The 20744-nt window shown below is 34.2% G+C and overlaps 1 protein-coding gene across 2 annotated transcripts in view; it reads left to right on the plus strand.

Annotated features, from left to right (window-relative positions):
- LOC7495802 (protein ESSENTIAL FOR POTEXVIRUS ACCUMULATION 1) overlaps positions 1-11981 on the plus strand; it is a 43019-nt gene extending 31038 nt beyond the window's left edge. Inside the window, exons 1-11 of one of the 2 annotated variants that reach the window (XM_024590596.2) lie at positions 4128-4588; positions 4894-4950; positions 5040-5134; positions 5750-6643; positions 6727-6826; positions 6902-7045; positions 7124-7939; positions 8027-10348; positions 10427-10499; positions 11157-11308; positions 11407-11981. In XM_024590596.2, the coding sequence (XP_024446364.2) occupies positions 4507-4588; positions 4894-4950; positions 5040-5134; positions 5750-6643; positions 6727-6826; positions 6902-7045; positions 7124-7939; positions 8027-10348; positions 10427-10499; positions 11157-11308; positions 11407-11738 (5067 nt within the window). In that variant the 5' untranslated portion in view covers positions 4128-4506 and the 3' untranslated portion in view covers positions 11739-11981. Of the gene's footprint in view, positions 1-4127; positions 4589-4893; positions 4951-5039; positions 5135-5749; positions 6644-6726; positions 6827-6901; positions 7046-7123; positions 7940-8026; positions 10349-10426; positions 10500-11156; positions 11309-11406 lie in introns of those variants that run through there. The other variant, XM_052455673.1, reaches the window with a different exon arrangement.
- Positions 11982-20744: the final 8763 nt, after the last annotated feature.

The raw sequence follows: 20744 nt of genomic DNA on the forward strand, positions 1-20744 counted from the left end.
TACTTTGCAGATGCATTTAATGCCTTTAACCTTTACCAAATTCGACAAAACTTGCATGCAAATGATCACCTGACATCCCTTTACACCACAGTATGGTCCGTTCAGGCTGATTGATAACACAATGGCTGCAGCCCGACCTAAAAAGGCCAACCCAGGCAGCCTTGAACTGTCAAATTTGGCAGTTCATGGTGCCTACTTTGAACCAACGGTTAGGATAATTTCCAGCCGAATCAATGACAAAAAATTTTTCCTAGTGAAGACAAGATTACCCTCTTCCATCCCCTATAAATAGAATTGGATTTCATGGCCTGAGCATAAAGAAAATTGGGTGCAAAAATTGAAAAAAAAAGCCCTCATCCCCCAGTTTCTGCCATTTTTTCTGTCCCACTCTCTTTTTGTCGTCCCAGTCGTCGTCCGACATCACTACCAGCTTCATTACAGGTAGCTAGCCCAACCACCAGCCGGCCACCAGGAACCACCGTTGGTCCCTCTCTCTCTCTCTCTCTCCTGCAGACTTTTTTCTTCTTTTTCCTTCTATGTCATCCGCCACCAGCTCCACTGCTGCAACCGCCAGCCATACGTCGTCCTTCACGACTAGACTACCGTCGTGCCAAGTGAGCTCCCCTTCCCTTTCTTCTTCTTCTTCTTCTTATTCTTCTTTTTGTCCACTGCATGAATAGTGGAATTGAAGTATAATTCATGTCCCACTATTCATATGTGAATAGTGGGACGTGAATTATAACTCAAGTCCAGTATTCATGCATTGAACATTGGGTCGGGCTAGGCCCAACCCAAACTAAAAAAGGACAAAAATCTATTGGGCCGAAATCAGCCCAACTCTTTTTTGGGTCGAGATCAGCCTAATCCTTTCTTAGGCTGAGTCTAGCCTAGTTAGTTAGGCCGGCCCGACCCATATATGTTTAATATATTTAATTATAATAATATAATAGTATATATTATAATATTATATCTTTTTAAAAAAATAAAAAGATTCCAAAAAAATCCCGAGAGGTATTTCAAAAAAATCCTTTCAAAAGTTTATCATTTTCTTGCATATTTTTCTACCAATTTTGTATAATATCAGATCGTATACTTACACTGTAAGATATATATCCGGTATTAAATACTTGGTTTTCTCCAAAAGAATTAAAAAAAATTAAAAAAAAATCTCAAAACTTTTAATTTAATTTCCCTTTTTAAAAAAGAAAAAAGAAAAAAATATTTTGTTTTTATACATACGGTCAAATCCTAAAATTTTCCAACTATATTTTCTTAAAAAGAAAAAAAAGTGCATCTTTCTCATGTTTTTAAAAATCTAAAAAATAAATATCATAACTAGTTTATGATTATCCATTAGGGTTTGACCAAAATATCAAAAACACTTTACCAATTTTTTTTTATTAGGGTCTAGATGTAGACTTTAAAATATATGAGGTGTAAAACTACACAATAGAGTGCACCCCAAGTATTAAAGATACAAAAATATAAAAATAAATGCAATGCTAAAGTTTGGACTTTATAATGGTCAGGATTAAACCCGATGAGGTAGAGACTTTTTCACGAAAGAAGATATATCATGAACCTTAGACGAGACCAACGAATAGAAATCCGACCTAGAAAAACAATCAAACAACAATGCAACTTACCTTAGGTAGGGTGCACTGGGGTGATACGTCTTCCCCTTACACAATTAGTTATTTACCTAGACTCTCGCAAACCATAGGTTCCTAGTAACCATAATACTAGGTGACGACTCCTAAATCTTAATCATAATCTTATGATTAAACCCAAATCCATTTACTTTTCCAACAACAATACCTCTTCAGGAGGCACAAAAAGCTCGCTAGCCCCTCGACGTCGCACCCGCGACAACAACAACAACAACAAAAACAACAATTACTACTACTACTATTACATCACCACTGTCACTATCATAATAAACTATTATTATTACCACGATCATTAACATTATTATTATTATTATTACAACCACTATAATTACCATTATTAGTATTATTAGCATTATTATTATTATTGAAATAACAAAAATCATAAATTTATTTTGAAGGATAAAATCAATAATCAAAAACTTTTTAACAAAAGGACAAATGAAACAATTAAGAAATCAAATGAAAAAGGACCAAACCAAAATAAATATTATTACCATTGAAAAGAATGAGAACTGAAATGAAAAACAAAACATAAGGGAAATTGTAATTGAATGACAAAATTGAAAAAAAAACAAAACTTCTATAAAAGGAATAAAAATGAAATAAGAAATTCAAAGAATGAGGACTGAAATCGAAAAACAATAAACAAAGAAGACAATTGTGTACATTAGCTGTTAGGAGAGAGAAAAGAAAGAAAAAAAACAAAAACAATCGATCACTGGTGGCAATCCAACTATCATAAGCCCACAAATGCCACACTATGTGGAAGAAGACACGATTGCATATTTAGAGAGATGACTGAAGGCTAGATTTGGCCACCGGGTGGTGTCATACGCGCCACCCACTGGCTGGCATGTGTGAAACACACGCCAACAGATTTTTTATTAAAAAATTTAAAACAAAATGTGAAAATACCAAAAACACCCCCATGACCCTCTTAATTACACAAAATACCCATGTGAAAATACCAAAATACCCCCAAATGTAAAGTTTTTTTTTTTTTTGTCTTTTCTAAGGTTCAAAACGTTCTTTTACTATACATAAAAAGTGAAAAAACCTGAAACACCCTTGCCTAATAACTCAATATTTTTTTAATCTTAGAGGCAAAGAAGTATTTTTACTGCTACGAAGCATGTGAAAAGTCAAGAAAACCCTTGGTCTATAGTTCTAAATCTTGTTGATTCTAGGGGTAAAAGAGTATTTTTATTGTGTTAAAAAATTTGAAATGACGCACACCCCCAAACAATCTCTTAATGACCACTGAGTTAGAGAAAAAGACCAAAAAATCCCCTAGCTTGAAAGTTTAAATTTTCGACACTCAATGGTAAAAGGGTAATTTCATCATGGCAATCCACAATAATCTGTATGTAGAGCTACAGTGAAACCCCCACGTGTTTTAGCTTTTTGAAAAATAATGAGGATTGAAATGAAAAACAAAACATATAAGAAATTGTAATTGAAGGATAAAATTGAAAATAAAACAGCTTCTATAAAAGGAATAAGGATGAAATAAGAAATTCAAAAAATAAGAAATGAAATTGAAAAATAACAAACAAAGAGGACAATTGTGTAATTTAGCTAGCAGGAGAGAGAAAAGAAAGAAAAAACAAAAACAATCGATCACCGGTGGCAATCCAACCACCATAAGCCAACGCGCTCCACACCGTGTAGATGACACGGCTACGTGTCGGGGGAGATGGCGGTTGACCAAATTTAGCCGCCGGGTGGTGTCAGACACGCCACCCACTCGCTGACGCATGTGGAACAGAAGCCGACAACTTTTCAATTAAAAAATATAAAAAAACATGAAAAATACCAAAACGCCCCCATGACTCTCTTAATTACACAAAATACCCATGTGAAAATACCTCTAAATGTAAAGCTTTTTTTTTTTTTAATCTTTTCTAAGGTTAAAAACGTTCTTTTACTATACATGAAAAGTGAAAAAACCTGAAACACAGGCCTAGGAGCTCAACATTTTTTTGATTTTAAGGGTAAATAAGTATTTTTACTGCTATGAAGCATGTGAAAAGTTAAGAAAGCCCTCGGTCAATAATTTTAAATCTTATTAACTCTAGAGGTAAAAGAATATTTTTACTGTGAAAAACATTCTTTTACTGTATATAGAAAATGGAAAAACCTGAAACACCCTTGCCTAGCAGCTTAATATTTTTTTGATTTTAAGGGTAAAGAAGTATTGTTACTGCTATGAAGCATATGAAAAGTCAAAAAAGTTTTTAGTCTATAATTTTAAATCTTGTTAATTATAGAGATAAAAAATATTACAAAATTGAAAATGATATACACTTCCAGACAAGAAAAAACCCTAGCTAAAAGACTTAAATTTTCTCTATTCAATGATAAAAAAATAATTTTACAGGAGCAATGCAATTTGTATCAAGGAGTAAAATGTAACCTCATGCAATTTAGCTTTTCTTTTAATATCATTTCAAATCAAGAAAACTTTCTAGCAAAGATAGACAAGTAATTTGCATCTAAGAAGAGGCAAGAATAAGGAAGGAAAGAGAGACTCGTAGTACTTTTTGGCAGCATTTCAATTTCATTAAAAAAAAGAGAAGAAAAACCAAAAATTGATTAAACACACACTCGAATCTTTAGTTGTTTCTTCGATCAAATACACACTGAACACCCAAACCCTTTATCTGTTACCCCTTTCTACATCTGCAAAATCCCAAACCCTAGCAATTTCCTTCTCTCTCTGGGCAATCTCCACTCTTCCAATCTCAATCTGCTTTATCTGTTTTCTCTCTTCTGTATTGATAGTCTCTGTGCATACCGAATTTGTGCAAGTTCTTGTTGGTTTTAGATAACGACGATGACCGACGGAAATCTCCTCGACGATCTCCTCCTCCTCCTCTCTCCCAAGTCAACCGATGAACGCCTCTCCTCCTTCAAAGGTTCTGATTTCAATTTTCCATTCTTTTTCTTATTCAATCGATCTTTCTTAATCTTTATTGCTATGTATACTTCCGTTTCTGTTCCTACTTTTAGGGTTTTGACTTTTTTTTATATTTTTTCTCCTTGATACTTTCTTTTTTTGCAATTGCATGACTTTGATGTTAATTTATTTTTCTGTATATTTTTCATGCCGAATGGTGAGAGATTACTGAGATTAATAGCTGTTGTTATATGTGGATTCATTGATTTTGAATGTATGGAACTAATGATATTTATGAATTGTCTTCTTTCTTGGAAATGGTAGATCGAGGAGGAATTGGTGAGGACAAGGCTCTGTTGAGTTTGCCTGATGACTCAAAAGGTATCCCGGGAATACTTATTTGCAGATTTCAGTCTTGAATTTATTGGCCTTTTATTCTAAAATATATATTGATTGTTCTTGCTTTACAGATCAAGTGGCTGCAGACAACACTATACCTCTTTCTCCACAATGGCTTTATGCTAAACCGGTGGATGCTAAGTCGTTGACTACTGGGGCATCAGGGGTATGTGATTTCACTTGTCTAAAGTTGGACGTGCTTATGGACTGGTTGGTTTTTGGTTATCTATATGAGATGGCATGCTTTTTATTTATTTATTTATCATGCACTGATATATAATAATCATGTACTGGATATTCCTTTTGTTAATTCCTGATAATTTATGTCCTTTAGTGTGATTGTATGTTCTGGTGTTTATAAACATGTACCTTAGCTAGGGCCCTTGAGAAATTATAAATTAGGATAGCTGTGTGCAGGATTTAGAGATGCATTTTATTGGATTTTATAATTTAAATGGTTTTTAACCAGAATTTATACTTATGAAGGTGTTGAAATACTTTTAATTTTGGTTGCAATTCTGCTCTGCAATTATCAAATAATCAAACCTAAGGAGATTTAATTGTAGCATCCTCTTTATAGGGGAAAGCCCTTTTTTCTCATCTGTCTGCAAGAATGCAGTCTTGTTGCTTTTATGTGAGTACCCTCTCACTTAGTTCTGTCACAGGGTGAACTTATATTTTACTTGAGGTTTTAGTACTACTAAACTTATCCTTTTTTCAGTTTTTATTTTTGTGTGTACACGTGTATTTCCAATTTAACCCTTACGCCTGAAAATAACAGGAAACACGTGCTTCAAATTCTTTGTCCCATGGAAACTCCATTGATAACAATTTGAAAGACAATTGGCGTTTAGATGGATCTCAAGACAAGAAAGATCGGAGGAGGATTGCTCCTGATGTTGAAAGCAGCCGCCGTTGGCGTGAGGAGGAGAGGGATACAGGTTTGCTTGGTAGAAAAGATCGCAGAAAAGAAGACAATCGTGCTGATTCTGTTTCAGCTAGAGATATATCTGAGACTAGAACTTTGTCTTCTTCAGATCGTTGGCATGACGGCAATAGCCGCAATTCTGCGCATGAATCCCGAAGAGACAGCAAGTGGTCATCTAGGTGGGGTCCTGAAGATAAAGAGAAGGATTCTCGAACAGATAAGAGGGCAGATGTTGAGAAGGATGATGCTCACAGTGACAAACAAAATTTTGGTACTGCTAGCCACCCAGCTTCTGAGCCAGCTTCTGAGCGTGAGAACGATTCTCGTGATAAGTGGAGGCCAACTTCTGAGCGCGAGAACGATTCTCGTGATAAGTGGAGGCCTCGCCATCGTAAGGATATTCATTCTAGTGGACCTGCTGCATACAGGAGTGCACCTGGATTTGGGTTAGATAGAGGACGTCTGGAGAGCCCGAATGTGCGGTTTGCTGCTGGAAGAGGAAGGTCCAACAATAGTGGGAACTTACAAATTGGCAGGCATCTTACTGCTTCTTCTATTGGGTCTATTCCTCTGGATAAGAATCATGCATTCTGCTATCCAAGGGGAAAACTTCTTGACATTTACCGTAAGCACAAGACTCTTCCAAGTTTTGATACCATACCAGAAGGGATCGAGCTTGTGTCTCCACTAACACAGGAAATTTCAATTAAGCCATTGGCTTTTGTTGCACCTGATGCAGAGGAAGAGGTATATGAGTTAGATAATGTCATGTTAAGGTATGTCTTACAGCTGTTGTCACTGCCTTGAATTGGATCATCTGATTCTTGCAGGCTTTCCTTGGAGATATATGGCAGGGAAAAATTACAAGCAGTGGAGCACTGAACAACTCATTTAGAGAAAAGAACGATTCATCAAGTAATACCACTGCAGGTGATCAGTGTCACATCTTCAGTTGACTTTTGCACATCTCACCATCTATTCTCTCTAACTCTTTTTTTTATTCAGGCTTTGGTGAGGGGGCTTTAGGTGAGGGGGATGAGAGTTTCTCTGTTAAGACTGAAGAAATTGCACACTCTTTTGGAAAAATTACTGGTAATGCTTCTGGTCATGGTACTGTCGCTGAGACATTAGATACATCAATGGCTGAGGGTAAGTAATCCTAGAATCAATTTTTTGACTATTTTTAATTCACAGAGTTAATACTATTCCTTCTGTTATGTATTTCAGAAAAGGATACACATAAAGATGATAAACAGAAGCGTACAACAACAATTGCCAGAGCATTGATGGATGGCTTTGCGCCTGCAGATTTCAAGAAAGATGATCCCAGCAGTTTTGGGGAGAGTGGTCTGAGTGACAACATTATGGAGTTAAAAGCTTTTGAAAGGCAGCCAGTGGAAGATGTGGCTTTTCAGAATAACCTTAAGTTGGAGGATATTGAGCCAGCTACTTCTTTTGAGATGGATAACCAGCTTCCTGATGATTCAAGTTCTCTATTTGATTTTTCTTCTGCACAGAAAAATCCAAGCAGCCATCAGTTTTCCTTGAATAGCAATAGTGAGTTACATCAATTCAGGGGTGCTATCACACCTGAGGAACTATCATTGTGCTATCTTGATCCTCAAGGGGCAATTCAGGGACCATACCTTGGTATTGATATTATTGCATGGTTTGAGCAAGGATATTTTGGAACTGACCTACCAGTTCGTTTGTCAGATGCTCCCGATGGATCACCCTTCCATGAGCTTGGTGATATTATGCCTCACCTAAAACTTAAACCTGGGTGCGCTTCAACTACTAGTCCATCTGCTAAGTTACAGCTATCTGATGCTGTTGGAGAAAGCTTGGAAGGGAGCACAGGGACTCTTGCTTCCGTTGAATTTAAGGCTTCTGCTGTCAGGGAAGACCAACAGAGGGCTTCATCTGGATTTGAGGCCATCTCCAATGTTAGTGGTCAGTCAAGAGTTCCTGATCATGGTTTTCTCGGTGGGATGGAGTATTCTGATGATCGAAGATTTCAAAATGTTGTTACTCCGGATGAAGGTAAGTTGCGTAGAATGATTCTGCTGTTCATGTCACTGTATCTGTTCATTGTGCTCATTTAGTTGCTCTGATCTTTGTTGGATACAGAAATTATCTTTCCTGGAAGGCCTGGAAGTAGTGGCAACCCTTTGATGAGAGATGTTGCAGACTTTCAGCGATTTGCTCCTAATCCTTCTACCAACCCTGCCATCTTAAATGAATTTTCAGACACTGGCATGCATACTCATCAGGATGAAATAGTTCATCCATTTGGCTTGTCGATGTCTGAGCTTAGAAGCAACTCTAATCTGAGGCGTGCTCAATCATCCAACATGGCTTCAAGCATGGGTGATGAATTTCCAGCACAGGTTCATGCTATGGACCCTTATACAGAGCATGATGCTGCTCTTGCCAGTCACAGGTCCTTTGATGCAGTTTTTGATCAATCCCATTATGCAGAGACATGGCCTGAAGATTATAGGAAAAAGCCACTCACTAATCCCCACATTGATCTAGGTTCCGCAGACACTCGACACTTATTTCACAGGCAGCCAGAGTTCAATGATTTTGACCAGCAGCATCTCATTTTTCAGAAGATGCAAAAAGAATGTCAACAACAGAATCATTTATCTCATCCGTTCTCACATACTATGGAACTGGGTTTTGAGCAAATCCCTTCTAATCTTATTGAACTGCAATTTCAACGTCAGCAGCAGCTGGAGCTTCAACAGCGGCAGCAGCAGCTGGAGCTTCAACAGCGGCAGCAGCTGGAGCTTCAACAGCGGCGGCAGCTTGAGCTTCAACAGCGGCGGCAGGTGGAACTTCAGCGGCGGCAATTGGAGCATCAGCAACAGCAGCGACAGTTTGAGCTTCAGCAACAGCATCATTTACTGCACCAACAGCAACAACAGCTTTGTCAGTACCAAATGAAACTGCAGCAGCAGCAGGTTCTGGAACAGTTGCTGCAGCATCAGATGCCTGATCTTGGATATGGTCAGGGAAAGGGAGATCCACTGAGAGAAAACTTGCTTGAGCAGATTCAATTTAGGACACGACTGGCGGCCGAACTGCAGCAGAATTCACATAATCCAAGGCACCTTGATCTATCACTGGAGCAGATAATTCGAGCTAAGATTGGCCAGAATAATCTTCAAGAACCCCAGACTGATATCTTGGACCACTTATCACAGGTGAAGCATGGTAATATACTCCCTTCGGACCTGCAGTTCCATCTTCAGCAAGAACAGATGCAGGCGCAAGAGTTATCTTTGGCAAGGCAGCAGTTAGGAATGGATGGTGAAAGCCAAGTTGGTTGGCCAAGGTCCATTGATGAAGCTGGCCAGACCTTCAGAAATACTACTGGTCATCACCAGTCTAAGTCTACAGGATTTAATGCTTCAGATTTTTTCCTGCAACAGCAGAGGCTTTCCTCACATGATGAACATTTAAGCCATAACAAATGGAATCATGCTTTACAGGAGCCACATCAGGGTGGGTTTTATGAGCCTAGCTCTATGGCATTTGACCATCCAACATCTCTCCCTGCTGTCACTCCTGGGATGAAGTTGGATAATGTAAATGGTCATTCCCAAGGTCCAGATTCAGCAGAGCATCTATATATGCATTCTACTGATCAACTGGGTTCCTTCTCGTCCAATGTCTCTTCTCATCATCGACAAGTGTTTGGTGATATTTATGGTTCTCGCGCTGAAATGACGGAGAGCCACCTCCCTGGAAAACAAGGGCAGCAAGAGAATAGTTGGGTTGAAGGAGGGATGCAACAGTTGCATCTTGAAGCTGAAAGAAAAAGGAATGTTTCAGAAGTTGCTGGAAACTCTAGTTTTTGGACCTCAGCTGGAGGAGATGAGGAGAGCTCAAAGCAAGTTTTAATGGATCTTCACCAAAAAATGGGTCTTCAGTCTATTCGGTCATCGGAAGACGATTATCGGCACCTTATATCTTCCTCTAAATCTCGGGAATCCTTTTGGCCAATCACTGAGTCGTTCTCTTTAAATGATATTCCAGATCAAGAAGCCACCATGAATGACTCATTTATGGAAAAGCCTCAAAATTTGAAATCAAATTCTCTGCTGCAGGATAATCATGCTATGTCCTTGAGTGGTCAATTACACCATCTAGGAAATAGTGAAAGATTGTCCCTAAGGTCGAAATCTGGAGCACTAACTGAAGAACCAACATTCTTGTCAGGCATAGTAGATACTTCTCATACTAATCATGTGGATAACATGTTTGGTGATAAATCTGCCATGGATAAAGAATTGGCAGAATTGGATAACAGATATGGGTCCAAAGGCATGAGTGCCATGGCCAGGTCTGTTTCGCACATTGAAGAGAGCTTTGTTGAACAAGCTGAAACTGCCATGGATTTTGCTAATGCCAGTAGCAGGCATAGTTCCCTGAGCAGTGCTGGTATTTTCTCTGACATACATCTTTTCAGATATCATGTTATGCTTTGATGGATATTAGAGGCTTTGTGAAATTCTGCAGGTGGTAATGGAGGCCTACACGGGTATGAGATGAGATTAGATAAATCGACTGGTGAAGAGGTCTCTATTGACAGGTAATGACTCTCCTGAGTTGTTGTGGGATTGTTTTTAATGAGGCTGAAGTCATCGTGGTCTCTTGTTAATCATGATGTTAATCTTCATTTGAATATCGTATTCTACAAAACTTGGTTTCAGAGCACATGCATGGTTACTCTTTGATAGGTTAGGTGCTATGATGATTTCTCTTCATTAAAAAGCTTAAAACAAGATGCAAGTATGTGGGAGAACACTCGCACCTTAACTGCCTTGTATTTTATAGGTCTCATAGTGCATGTACATTAACATGATGTCATGTCATCTTGCCACCCTAAAATACATGCTTATTCTTTCTTCTATTATGATAAAGTAAAAACTTTTAACATTTCCAGGGGTGCAGTCAAACCAACATTCTCTGTACTTGTTTGTGGTAACAATGGCATTAGATCTGTTTTGAATTTCACAATTTACAGATTGTGCATGTGAGCTCTGTGGTCCCACTGTTTATGCATGACTTGACTATTAGCAACTTCTGTGTTTGTGTGTGTATTCAGCGTTAATGGGTTTTCCCTAGTAAATCTGTTTCTTTTGACATCGAGCTACTGGAAAGGTCTTGCTTCATAAACATGAGTTGCATGTTGCACTGTTTTGATTTGAAACCTACATTGATGTTCATGAAAAATGCTTGTTAACAGGATGCCTGCTATTTTAACTAGAGGCGTTGACAATGCCTTGCATAAACGCCCACCGGTGTCACAGGCCTTATCTTCTAAGGATGTCTTGTCAGACATGGCATTTGCTTCACATATCAAGCAAAAAAATCGGGCAAGCCTTGCAACTTCTGATGGTATATCATTTTTGTTAACTATTTGTGCTGTCTTTTGTTTGTTAGTTTTGGATAACTGTGATGGTGATTTGAAATCAAAAGACTTTGGTGGCTTGCAGAAAGAAGGAACGAGCCTGTAGAGAATGTAGCAGCAACCCTGGGAGGTGATAATCAGATATCTGGCAAGAAAGAAGGGCGTTTTAGGAGGACTTCATCTTACAATGATGCTGGTATAACAGAGACATCATTTATGGATGTGCTAAAAAAGCCAGTTTTTACCGAGGCTGAAGCAGCTAATGCGGCTGCCTTGGAATCATCTGATGGTTCACTGGGTGGGCGAAGTGGGAAAAAGAAAGGGAAGAAAGGAAGGCAGATTGATCCTGCTCTCCTTGGCTTCAAAGTTTCTAGCAATCGCATTATGATGGGTGAGATACTACATCTTGATGAGTAACTGATACATGCTGTGCCTGTCGTGTAAATTTTTCTCTATTTGTTTTGTAGATGAGTAGATTTTGTACACATTACTGAAGAAGCGCATAGGAGTTTGAAATTCTTTGATTTTTTTTTATATCTTGTTCGAAGTGGAGGAATTGCCTGCCTTACAAGTTGCATAGTGTAGAGGAAGTATATGCATAGACTGAAATATTTTGTAGTCATGAATGCAATAACAGAAATAATGATTAGAGACAAACAATCGACTTCTCTTTCTTTTTTTCTCCTATTTTTATCTCTCCCTTTAACTGGTTGTGTCCCCAATAACAGACATTGCAATTTTAACTCCTTTTCATTAGAAAAAAAAAAGAGTTGGGCTTGCAAGTCATGTTTCATTAATTACATTGTGCAGATGAGCAAGTGGTGCACTTGTAAGATCACTGATATTGTATTGTCAACAACAGAAAAGGGTGTTTGTTTGCTTTTTTATAGTGTTTTTTAAATGATAGTTTTTAGATGTTTCTAGATGATTTTGATGGGTAGAAAATAAAATAAAATATAAAAAATATTATTTTAATATATTTTTAATCACAGCCGACTTCAATTCAATTATCAAAATTGGGGCAAGTGTTTCCATATTATTCAATTTGGTTCCATTTCAATATCTGGAAGATGATTTTTACTGTAGTAGTTAATAGTTAATGGCATTGCTAAATTTACAAGTACATCATTTGTTGCTAATGATTGATGACGTGTTATTAAATCAACCATTGAAAAGTCAAGATAAGTTGCTAATGCATGATTAGATTTCGACTGACCGACGCTACTGATTGCTCATGGAGCACTAAGATTTTATTAGGTAGGCCCTCAGGAAATATGAGAATTTAGACAGGACATTGATTGGAATACAGACAAATCCTCATCGATTGTTGAGAGAATAGACAGGAGACATTGCAGTTTCTTCCTTTGCATCATACATGTTTTTCTTCTTTGGGTTTGTTTTGCAGTGTGATTGTGGTTGTTTTTTAAATAGCTTTTCATGTCAAAATACATGTCAATGATATGTTTTTATTTTTTAAAAATTATTTTTAACATCAGCACATCAAAATAATTTGAAAACATTAAAAACATATTAATTTGAAGTTAATAAAAAATAAAAAATTTTTAAATTTTATCAAAAACACTTTTAAAATACAGAAATAAATTCCTTGTTGGATTACGGATAAATCCATGGTTGCTTGAGAGAATAGAAAGGACATTTGTAGAGGGATTTTGTACTCTAGCACTCTCCATGTATAGGTAGTCGTCTTTTTCTTGTAATGCACCAAGTCAGTGTAGACGAAGGGGATGTTTAGAAATGCGACAGTAGTTACTTTTTAATATGTTTTTATTTAGAAATATATATAAAAAATAATTTTAAAAAAATTAAAATCTTTAAAAATACTGTTTCAATTCCATATGGAGTTGAAAACATTGCCAACTCACTGCAATGCCGTGGTCGCTCAGCAGATTCTGTGCTTGCGTTCCCAATTATTGCTCAATCCCTGACAGTTCAAGATTGTAAATCCTGAAACAGACTCGAATTCTTCCGTGCCATCATGGTGGCTCAGTTTTTTTTTTTTTTTTTGGGTACAACACTCATCTTACTGCAACAATCTCTGATGACAAATAAAAGCCCCTAGTTTTGGTGCCACGCTTTGCTGCCGAGGTAAAATTATTTTTTGTATAAAAAATAATATTTAGATATTAAAATAAAATTAAAAAAATCATTAAAAAATAGTCATGATAAATATATAATAACACTAATTAGAGCTAAGTCAACATGAGATGCTCTGCCAAACCCACAATTCATATAATATGACTGGAATAACCTGATAAAAAATAAATAGAATTATAAAACCCTTTAAAATATATAATAATTTTTTAAATTCGTGACCCGAATCATTAGACTCGAAGCACTCAATTTAGAAAAATCATGAAGATCAATTCCAAATAAATTATATATTAAATAATAAAATTAAAAAAAAATTCAATCAAACAAAAAAAATTTAAAAAATAACAATTCAAAGAATGTTGATCAAAATCACTATTACTATTAGTATTAATAAGTAATATAATCACTATTACCATTATTATTATTACTACTACTAATATTTCTATCATTATTAAAATTATTATTATTATTATTATTACCACAACCATCAATACCATTATTATTATTATTATTATTATTAGTAATAATAGTAGGAGTTCAAATTACATTATTTATGTAATCACAAACTATGCAGAAAAGATAAAAAATAAATAAACAAATAAACAAATGTGGAATCATACACTAAATAATAGCTAGGTGGTTAATGATAGGGTATTTATTTGAGTTAAAACCCCATCAACGTCGTTCTATTTCGTTATTTTTTTATGGGTTGGATAGCCCAACTTAATTTATTTAGGCATTGGGCCTCTTTTTATTTCTTTGCAAACATGTTCTACGGGTTTAGCAGCCCACTTGTTGTCCATCTTTTCCCTTTTTTGTTTGGCCACAAACCTTAACCTAAACCAAGTTTAGGTTGTACTCTGTTTCTTCCTTCCACTTAAGCATTAGGTTTTTTTTTAGGCACTAGTCTCCATTCTTTCTTCTTCTTAATTTTTTTTAACATACTTGCTTGAATCACAAAATAAAACTTCTTGATGATAATTATAAAATAGATATAATCCAGTGATAAATTAATTTAAAAGGAAATAGGTAAAGGCAAAGATGGAAGCAAGAAAATTTAGTGATACAAGACAAGACAAGCCAATAAAGAATAATAGCCGGCTACAAATTTAAAAAAAGAAGAAAGGGTTTGTGTATACCATCCGATTGATAAGAGAAACTAATTAATTGATAAAAATGAGAGAGATAGCTATAGATAGCTTCTCCATTTGTGAAAGTAAAACCCACAGAGAATGAAGGTTTTTTTTTTCCTTTTGTTTTCCATCCCTTTAACCACTCTCCCTCGCTCACACTTTTTCCTACTCGTTTGATCACTCTCCTCTTAGTTTTTAAGAGCATCCACATCCATTCTTCTTATTTTATAGTTAAATTTGAGCTATAATAGCTAAAAAGCAATTTTAGTTAGCTCTCTCCTCCGACCACATTCATGCACTCTAAAATAGAATCACAAATATTTTTTATTCTTATTATTGCAATAAAACACTGAACATGAGCAAATAAAGTTTTTTCACCAATTAATTTCATGGTCCATTATAGCCAGACTCAAGCACAGGCAAGAAACAATTAACTATGCCAACATGACCATAGGTAAACATAAGCAAGGGAATTCAACCATCCATCGACTGATATCCTAAGCAGTAGAGTTTATTAATGTCATTGGTAATGAAAACTTGAAAGAATAGGAGTAAAAATACATAAATTATTTTGGTTATTACTTGATGATCATGCTTTTATTAGAAAAATACTCAGTAAGAGGATCTATAAAACTCTCTTCAGTGGTTACACATTTTATCTTTATATCTTTCATTTTTATGACTGTTTAAATGTATTTTTAGATAATTAATGAGACCTTGGTACCTTTGCTTGAGAAATGGATCCATTATTATCACAATATAGGGTTACTAAATTAACAATGTTAGGAACCACACCTAGTTTAATAATAAACTTCTTGACCCAAACAACTTTTTTTGTTCCCTCAAATGTAGAGGTGTACTTAGTTTTAGTTGTATAATCTACTTTGGTCTCTTATTTGGAACTCTTTTAACTTATATCACTATTATTTAGAGTAAAATATAATTAGATTCAATTTTTTATTTTTAATATTTGATTAAAAACTAGCATCCAAATAACCATCAAAGGCAAGAAAAATTAGTGATACAAGACAAGCCAAGCCAAGCCAAGCCAAGCCAAGAAAGAGTAACAAGCATCTACAAATCTAAGAAGAAAGAAAAAAAATGAAAGAAATGAAAGAAAAGGTTTGTGTAAACATCTGATTGATAATAGAGAAATTGATTAATTAATGAAGAAAAGAGAGAGATAGCTAGAGATAGCTTCTTCATTGTGAAAGTAAAACCCCCAGAGAATGAAGTTTTTTTTTCTTTTTTTTTCCCATCCCTTTAACCACTCTCCCCTGCTCACACGTTTTCCTACTCTTTTGATCACTCTCCTTTTAGTTTTTAAAAGCATCCACATCCATGCTCCCTATTTCATAGCTAAATTTGAGCTATAGTAGTTGTTATTATTTTTGTGCTTCGCACCTATAATCGATTATTATTAAACACCATCTAGAGGGAGAGCCACTAAGAGGTTAGTGATTTTGCTACTTTTAGAAACATTGGTAACTAGCTTCTTTAGTCAAGGAACTTGGTCTAAACATCTATTTTGGACCTTTAGTTCTAGGTATCACTGTCCCAACAAGGCTATTGATGTTGAGTTTTCCAAACACATATTCAGTAAAAATGATAAATTTAATATTTTTTAGGAATCTCAAGGATCTTATTATACCAATTTATTGTTGTTTAGGGTTTATACGAAGATTACTTGAAGATCATATGCTCATTTTGAATTAGAAAATTGCTTCAAGGCTGGGTTATCGCAAGCCACAAGCCGTCCAAATGTTCAATCTCTAACAATAATCCATACGAACCACTAGTGAGAAATCTCTTAAACCCTTTTAAGAGAGAGTGATTGCTATGCCTTTAAGTGCTAGCTCTTCTTTTTGTGTTTTTCAGGTGTTCTGTAACTTACATAATTTTTCTCTCTATACAAAAAAATAAGAAGCATAACATTCTATTTATAGGGAAACATGAAAACTCTGTAAATAACAAAATATAAATTTGTCCCCTGAATAATATCACATATACTATTTTAAGATAATTTTAGAAACTTATTCAATCAAGTCCTTATTTGATTTATTTTTCTAGATCTAAAATCTAATACCCTATATTTATAACATTTTTTAAACCTGTGACCCGAATCATTAGACCCGAAGCACTCAATCTAGAAAAATCATGAAATTCAATTCCAAATAAATTATATATTAAATAATAAAATTAAAAAAAAATCAATCAAACAAATTTTTTTTAAAAATAGCAATTCAAAGAATGTTGATCAAAATCACTATTACTATTAGTATTAATAAGTAATATCATCACTATTACCATTATTATTACTACTACTACTAATATTTCTATTATTATTATTATTATTATTATTATTATTATTACCACAACCATCAATACCATTATTATTATTATTATTATTATTATTATTATTATTATTAGTAATAGTAGGAGTTCAAATTACATTATTTATGTAATCACAAAAAACTATACAGATAAGATAAAAAATAAATAAAGAAATAAAAAAATGTGGAATCATAAACTAAATAATTGCTAAGTGGTTAATGATAGGGTATTTATTTGAGTTAAAACCCCATCAACGTCATTCTATTTTGTTATTTTTTATGGGTTGGATAGCCCAACTTAATTTATTTAGGCATTGGACCTCTTTTTATTTCTTTGCAAACATGTTCTACGGGTTTGGCAGCCCACTTGTTGTCCTTCTTTTCCCTTTTTTGTTTGGCCACAAACCTAAACCTAAACCTAAACCAAGTTTAGGTTGTACTCTGTTTCTTCCTTCCACTTAAGCATTAGGTTTTTTTTTAGGCACTAGTCTCCATTCTTTCTTCTTCTTAATTTTTTTTAACATACTTGCTTGAATAAAAAAAATAAGACTTGTTGATGATAATTATAAAATAGATCTAATCTAGTGATAAATTAATTTAAAAGGAAATAGGTAAAGGCAAAGATTGGAAGCAAGAAAATTTAGTGATACAAGACAAAACAAGAAGAAAAAATAATAACAGGTTACAAATCTAAGAAAGAAAGAAAGAAAGGTTCTGTGTATACCACCCAATAGATAACAAAAAAACTAATTAATTGATGAAAAAAAAGATAGCTATAGATAGGTTCTCTATTTGTGAAAGTAAAACCCATAGAGAATGAAGTGTTTTTTTTTTTCCTTTTGTTTTCTATTTCTTTAACCACTCTCCCTCGCTCACACTTTTTCATACTCGTTTGATCACTCTCCTCTTAGTTTTTAAGAGCATCCACATCCATGCTCCTTATTTTATATCTAAATTTGAGCTACAATAGCTAAAAAGCCATTTTAGTTAGCTCTCTCCTCCGACCACATCCATGCGCTCTAAAATAGAATCATGAATATTTTTTTTTTCTTATTATTGCAATAAAACACTGAACATGAGCAAATGAAGTTTTTCCACCAATTAATTTAATGGTCCATTGTAGCCAGACTCAAGCATAAGCAAGAAACAATTAACTATGCCAACATGACCATAGGTAAACATGAGCAAGGGAATTCAACCATCCATCAACTTATACCATAAGTAGTAGAGTTTATTAATGTCATTGGTAATGGAAACTTGAAAGAATAGGTGTAAAAATACATAAATTCTTTTGGTTATTACTTGATGATCATGCTTTTATTGGAAAAATAACTCAGTAAGAGGATCTATAAAATTCTCTTCAGTGGTTACACATTTTATCTTTATATCTTTTCTTTTTATGACTGTCTAAATGTATTTTTAGATAATTAATGAGACCTTGGTGCCTTTGCTTGGGCAATGGATCCATCATTATCACAATATAAGGTTACTAAATCAACAATGCTATGAACCACACCTAGTTCAATGATGAATTTCTTGACCTAAACAACTTTTTTTGTTCCCTCAAATGTAGATATGTACTTACCTTTAGTTGTATAATCTACTTTGGTCTCTTATTTGGAACTTTTTTTTTTTAACTTATATCACTATTATTTAGAGTAAAATATAACTAGATTGGATTTTTTATTTTTAATATTTGATTAAAAACTAGCATCCAAATAACCATCAAACCTAAGGCAAGAAAAATTAATGATACAAGACAAGACAAGCCAAGCAAAGCCAAGAAAGAGTAACAGGTATATACAAATCTAAGAAAAAAAAAAGATGAAAGAAAAGGTCTTGTATACCACCTGATTAATAAAAGAGAAACTAATTAATTGATGAAGAAAAGAGAGAGATAGCTATAGATAGCTTCTCTATTGTGAAAGTAAAACCCACAGAGAATGAAGTTTTTTTTTCCCTTTTATTTTCCATTCCTTTAATCACTCTCCCTCGCTCACATTTTTTCCTACTCTTTTGATCACTCTCCTCTTAGTTTTTAAGAGCATCCATATCCATGCTTCTTATTTCATAGCTAAATTTGAGCTATAAGATCTTAAAAGCTATTTTAAACATCCATGCTATCTATTTTATAACTAAATTTGAGCTACAATAACTAAAAAAGGCCATTTTAGTTATCTCCTCCGACCACATCCATGCTCTTTAAAATAGAATCATGAATATTTTTTTATTCTTATTATTGCAATAAAATACTGAACAGGAGCACTGCTAACTTTTCTAGAATGGCAAGACATTTTAAAAGCAATCATGTATGAGAAAAAGCCACGACACTTTAATTCATAGCCTTTTGCCCTCATTTCTCTTTCTTTTTACTAACCTACCCCTCAATGAATGACACCTCCTATTTATATTCAGGACTGTTGCCTAGCTCATTGGTGAGCTAGGTGACACTTTATGATTTTAGGCTGGTAATTTTTTCTTTTAACTAGCGCCGCCCAATTTGTTGAATTGAGCGACAAATAAGAACCAATTTACAACTTGCTTTGTTGTTGTTGTTATTATTATTATTATGCATAACTTGCTTATTAGTGCCTAAATTTTTAATTATGTAAAAGGATAAATCATGTATGCAATTTTATTCTAGAATTATTTTAATCCAAAAATTTAAATGAATGTTAAGCAACAAGTATAATCTCAGAATTTTCTTGGACAAAATCTGGTATCTATAGTATGTAATAGTGTAGTCCTTGTATTTGTTATCATTTTTGTGCTTCACACTTATAGTCGTGGATTATTATACACCATCCAGAGAGAGAGCCACTAAGAGGTAAGTGATTTTGTTACTTTTAGAAACATTGGTAACTAGCTTCTTTAGTCACTTGGTCTGAACATCTACTTTGGATCTTTAGTTCTAGGTATCACTGTCCCGGTAAGGCTATTGATGTTGAGTTTCCCAAAACACATATTCAATAAAAATGATAAATTTAATTATTTTTAGGAGTCTCAAGGATCTTAATATATAAATTTATTGTTGTTTAGGGTTTATACGAAGATTACTTGAAGACCATATGCTCATTTTGAATTAGAATAATTGCTTTAAGGTTGAGTTATCGCAAGCCATAAACCGTCCAAATGTTCAATCTCTAACAGTAATCCACATGAATCACTAGTAAAAAATCTCCTAAACCCTTTTAAGAGAGAGAGATTGCTATGTCTTTGAGTGCTAGCTTTTCTCTTTGTGTTTTTCGGGTGTTCTGTAACTTACATAATTTTTTTCTTTGTACAAAAAATAAGAGGCATAACATTCTATTTACAGAAAAAACATGAAAACTTTGTAAATAAAAAAAATATCAATTTGTCCCTTAAATAATATCACATATATTATTTTAAGATAATTTTAGAAACTTATTCAATCAAGTCCCTTCTTGATTTTTTTTTTAGATCTAAAATCTAATACCCTATATTTATTACATTTTAGTCTCTAAATTTTAAAACTTATTTACAATCAAGCCACACTTGATTAAACATCTTAGTTTAATTGATGACCAATGGTTCTTATATGTGTGACCCATAATAAGTTGGTCCAAATATAAATCATAATCCTAAATAAAATAGGATTAAATAAATTAATTTATTATCAATTCAATATTTAATTGATTTATATTTAAAAATCAAGTACAATGTCTAGCAACATGTTATAATAACCTAAATATTATAAACATCATAAGTTGTTTGCCTTAACCTTTCAGTGATTAGTTTTTCAATGTTTATTATTATTTCATCAATAATATTCTGATTTAGATATTATAACATGAAATGTGTCTACCCTGTCAAATCATGTTTGT

The sequence above is a fragment of the Populus trichocarpa genome, chromosome 1, assembly GCF_000002775.5.
Source record: "Populus trichocarpa isolate Nisqually-1 chromosome 1, P.trichocarpa_v4.1, whole genome shotgun sequence".
Classification (NCBI taxonomy): Eukaryota; Viridiplantae; Streptophyta; class Magnoliopsida; order Malpighiales; family Salicaceae; genus Populus; species Populus trichocarpa.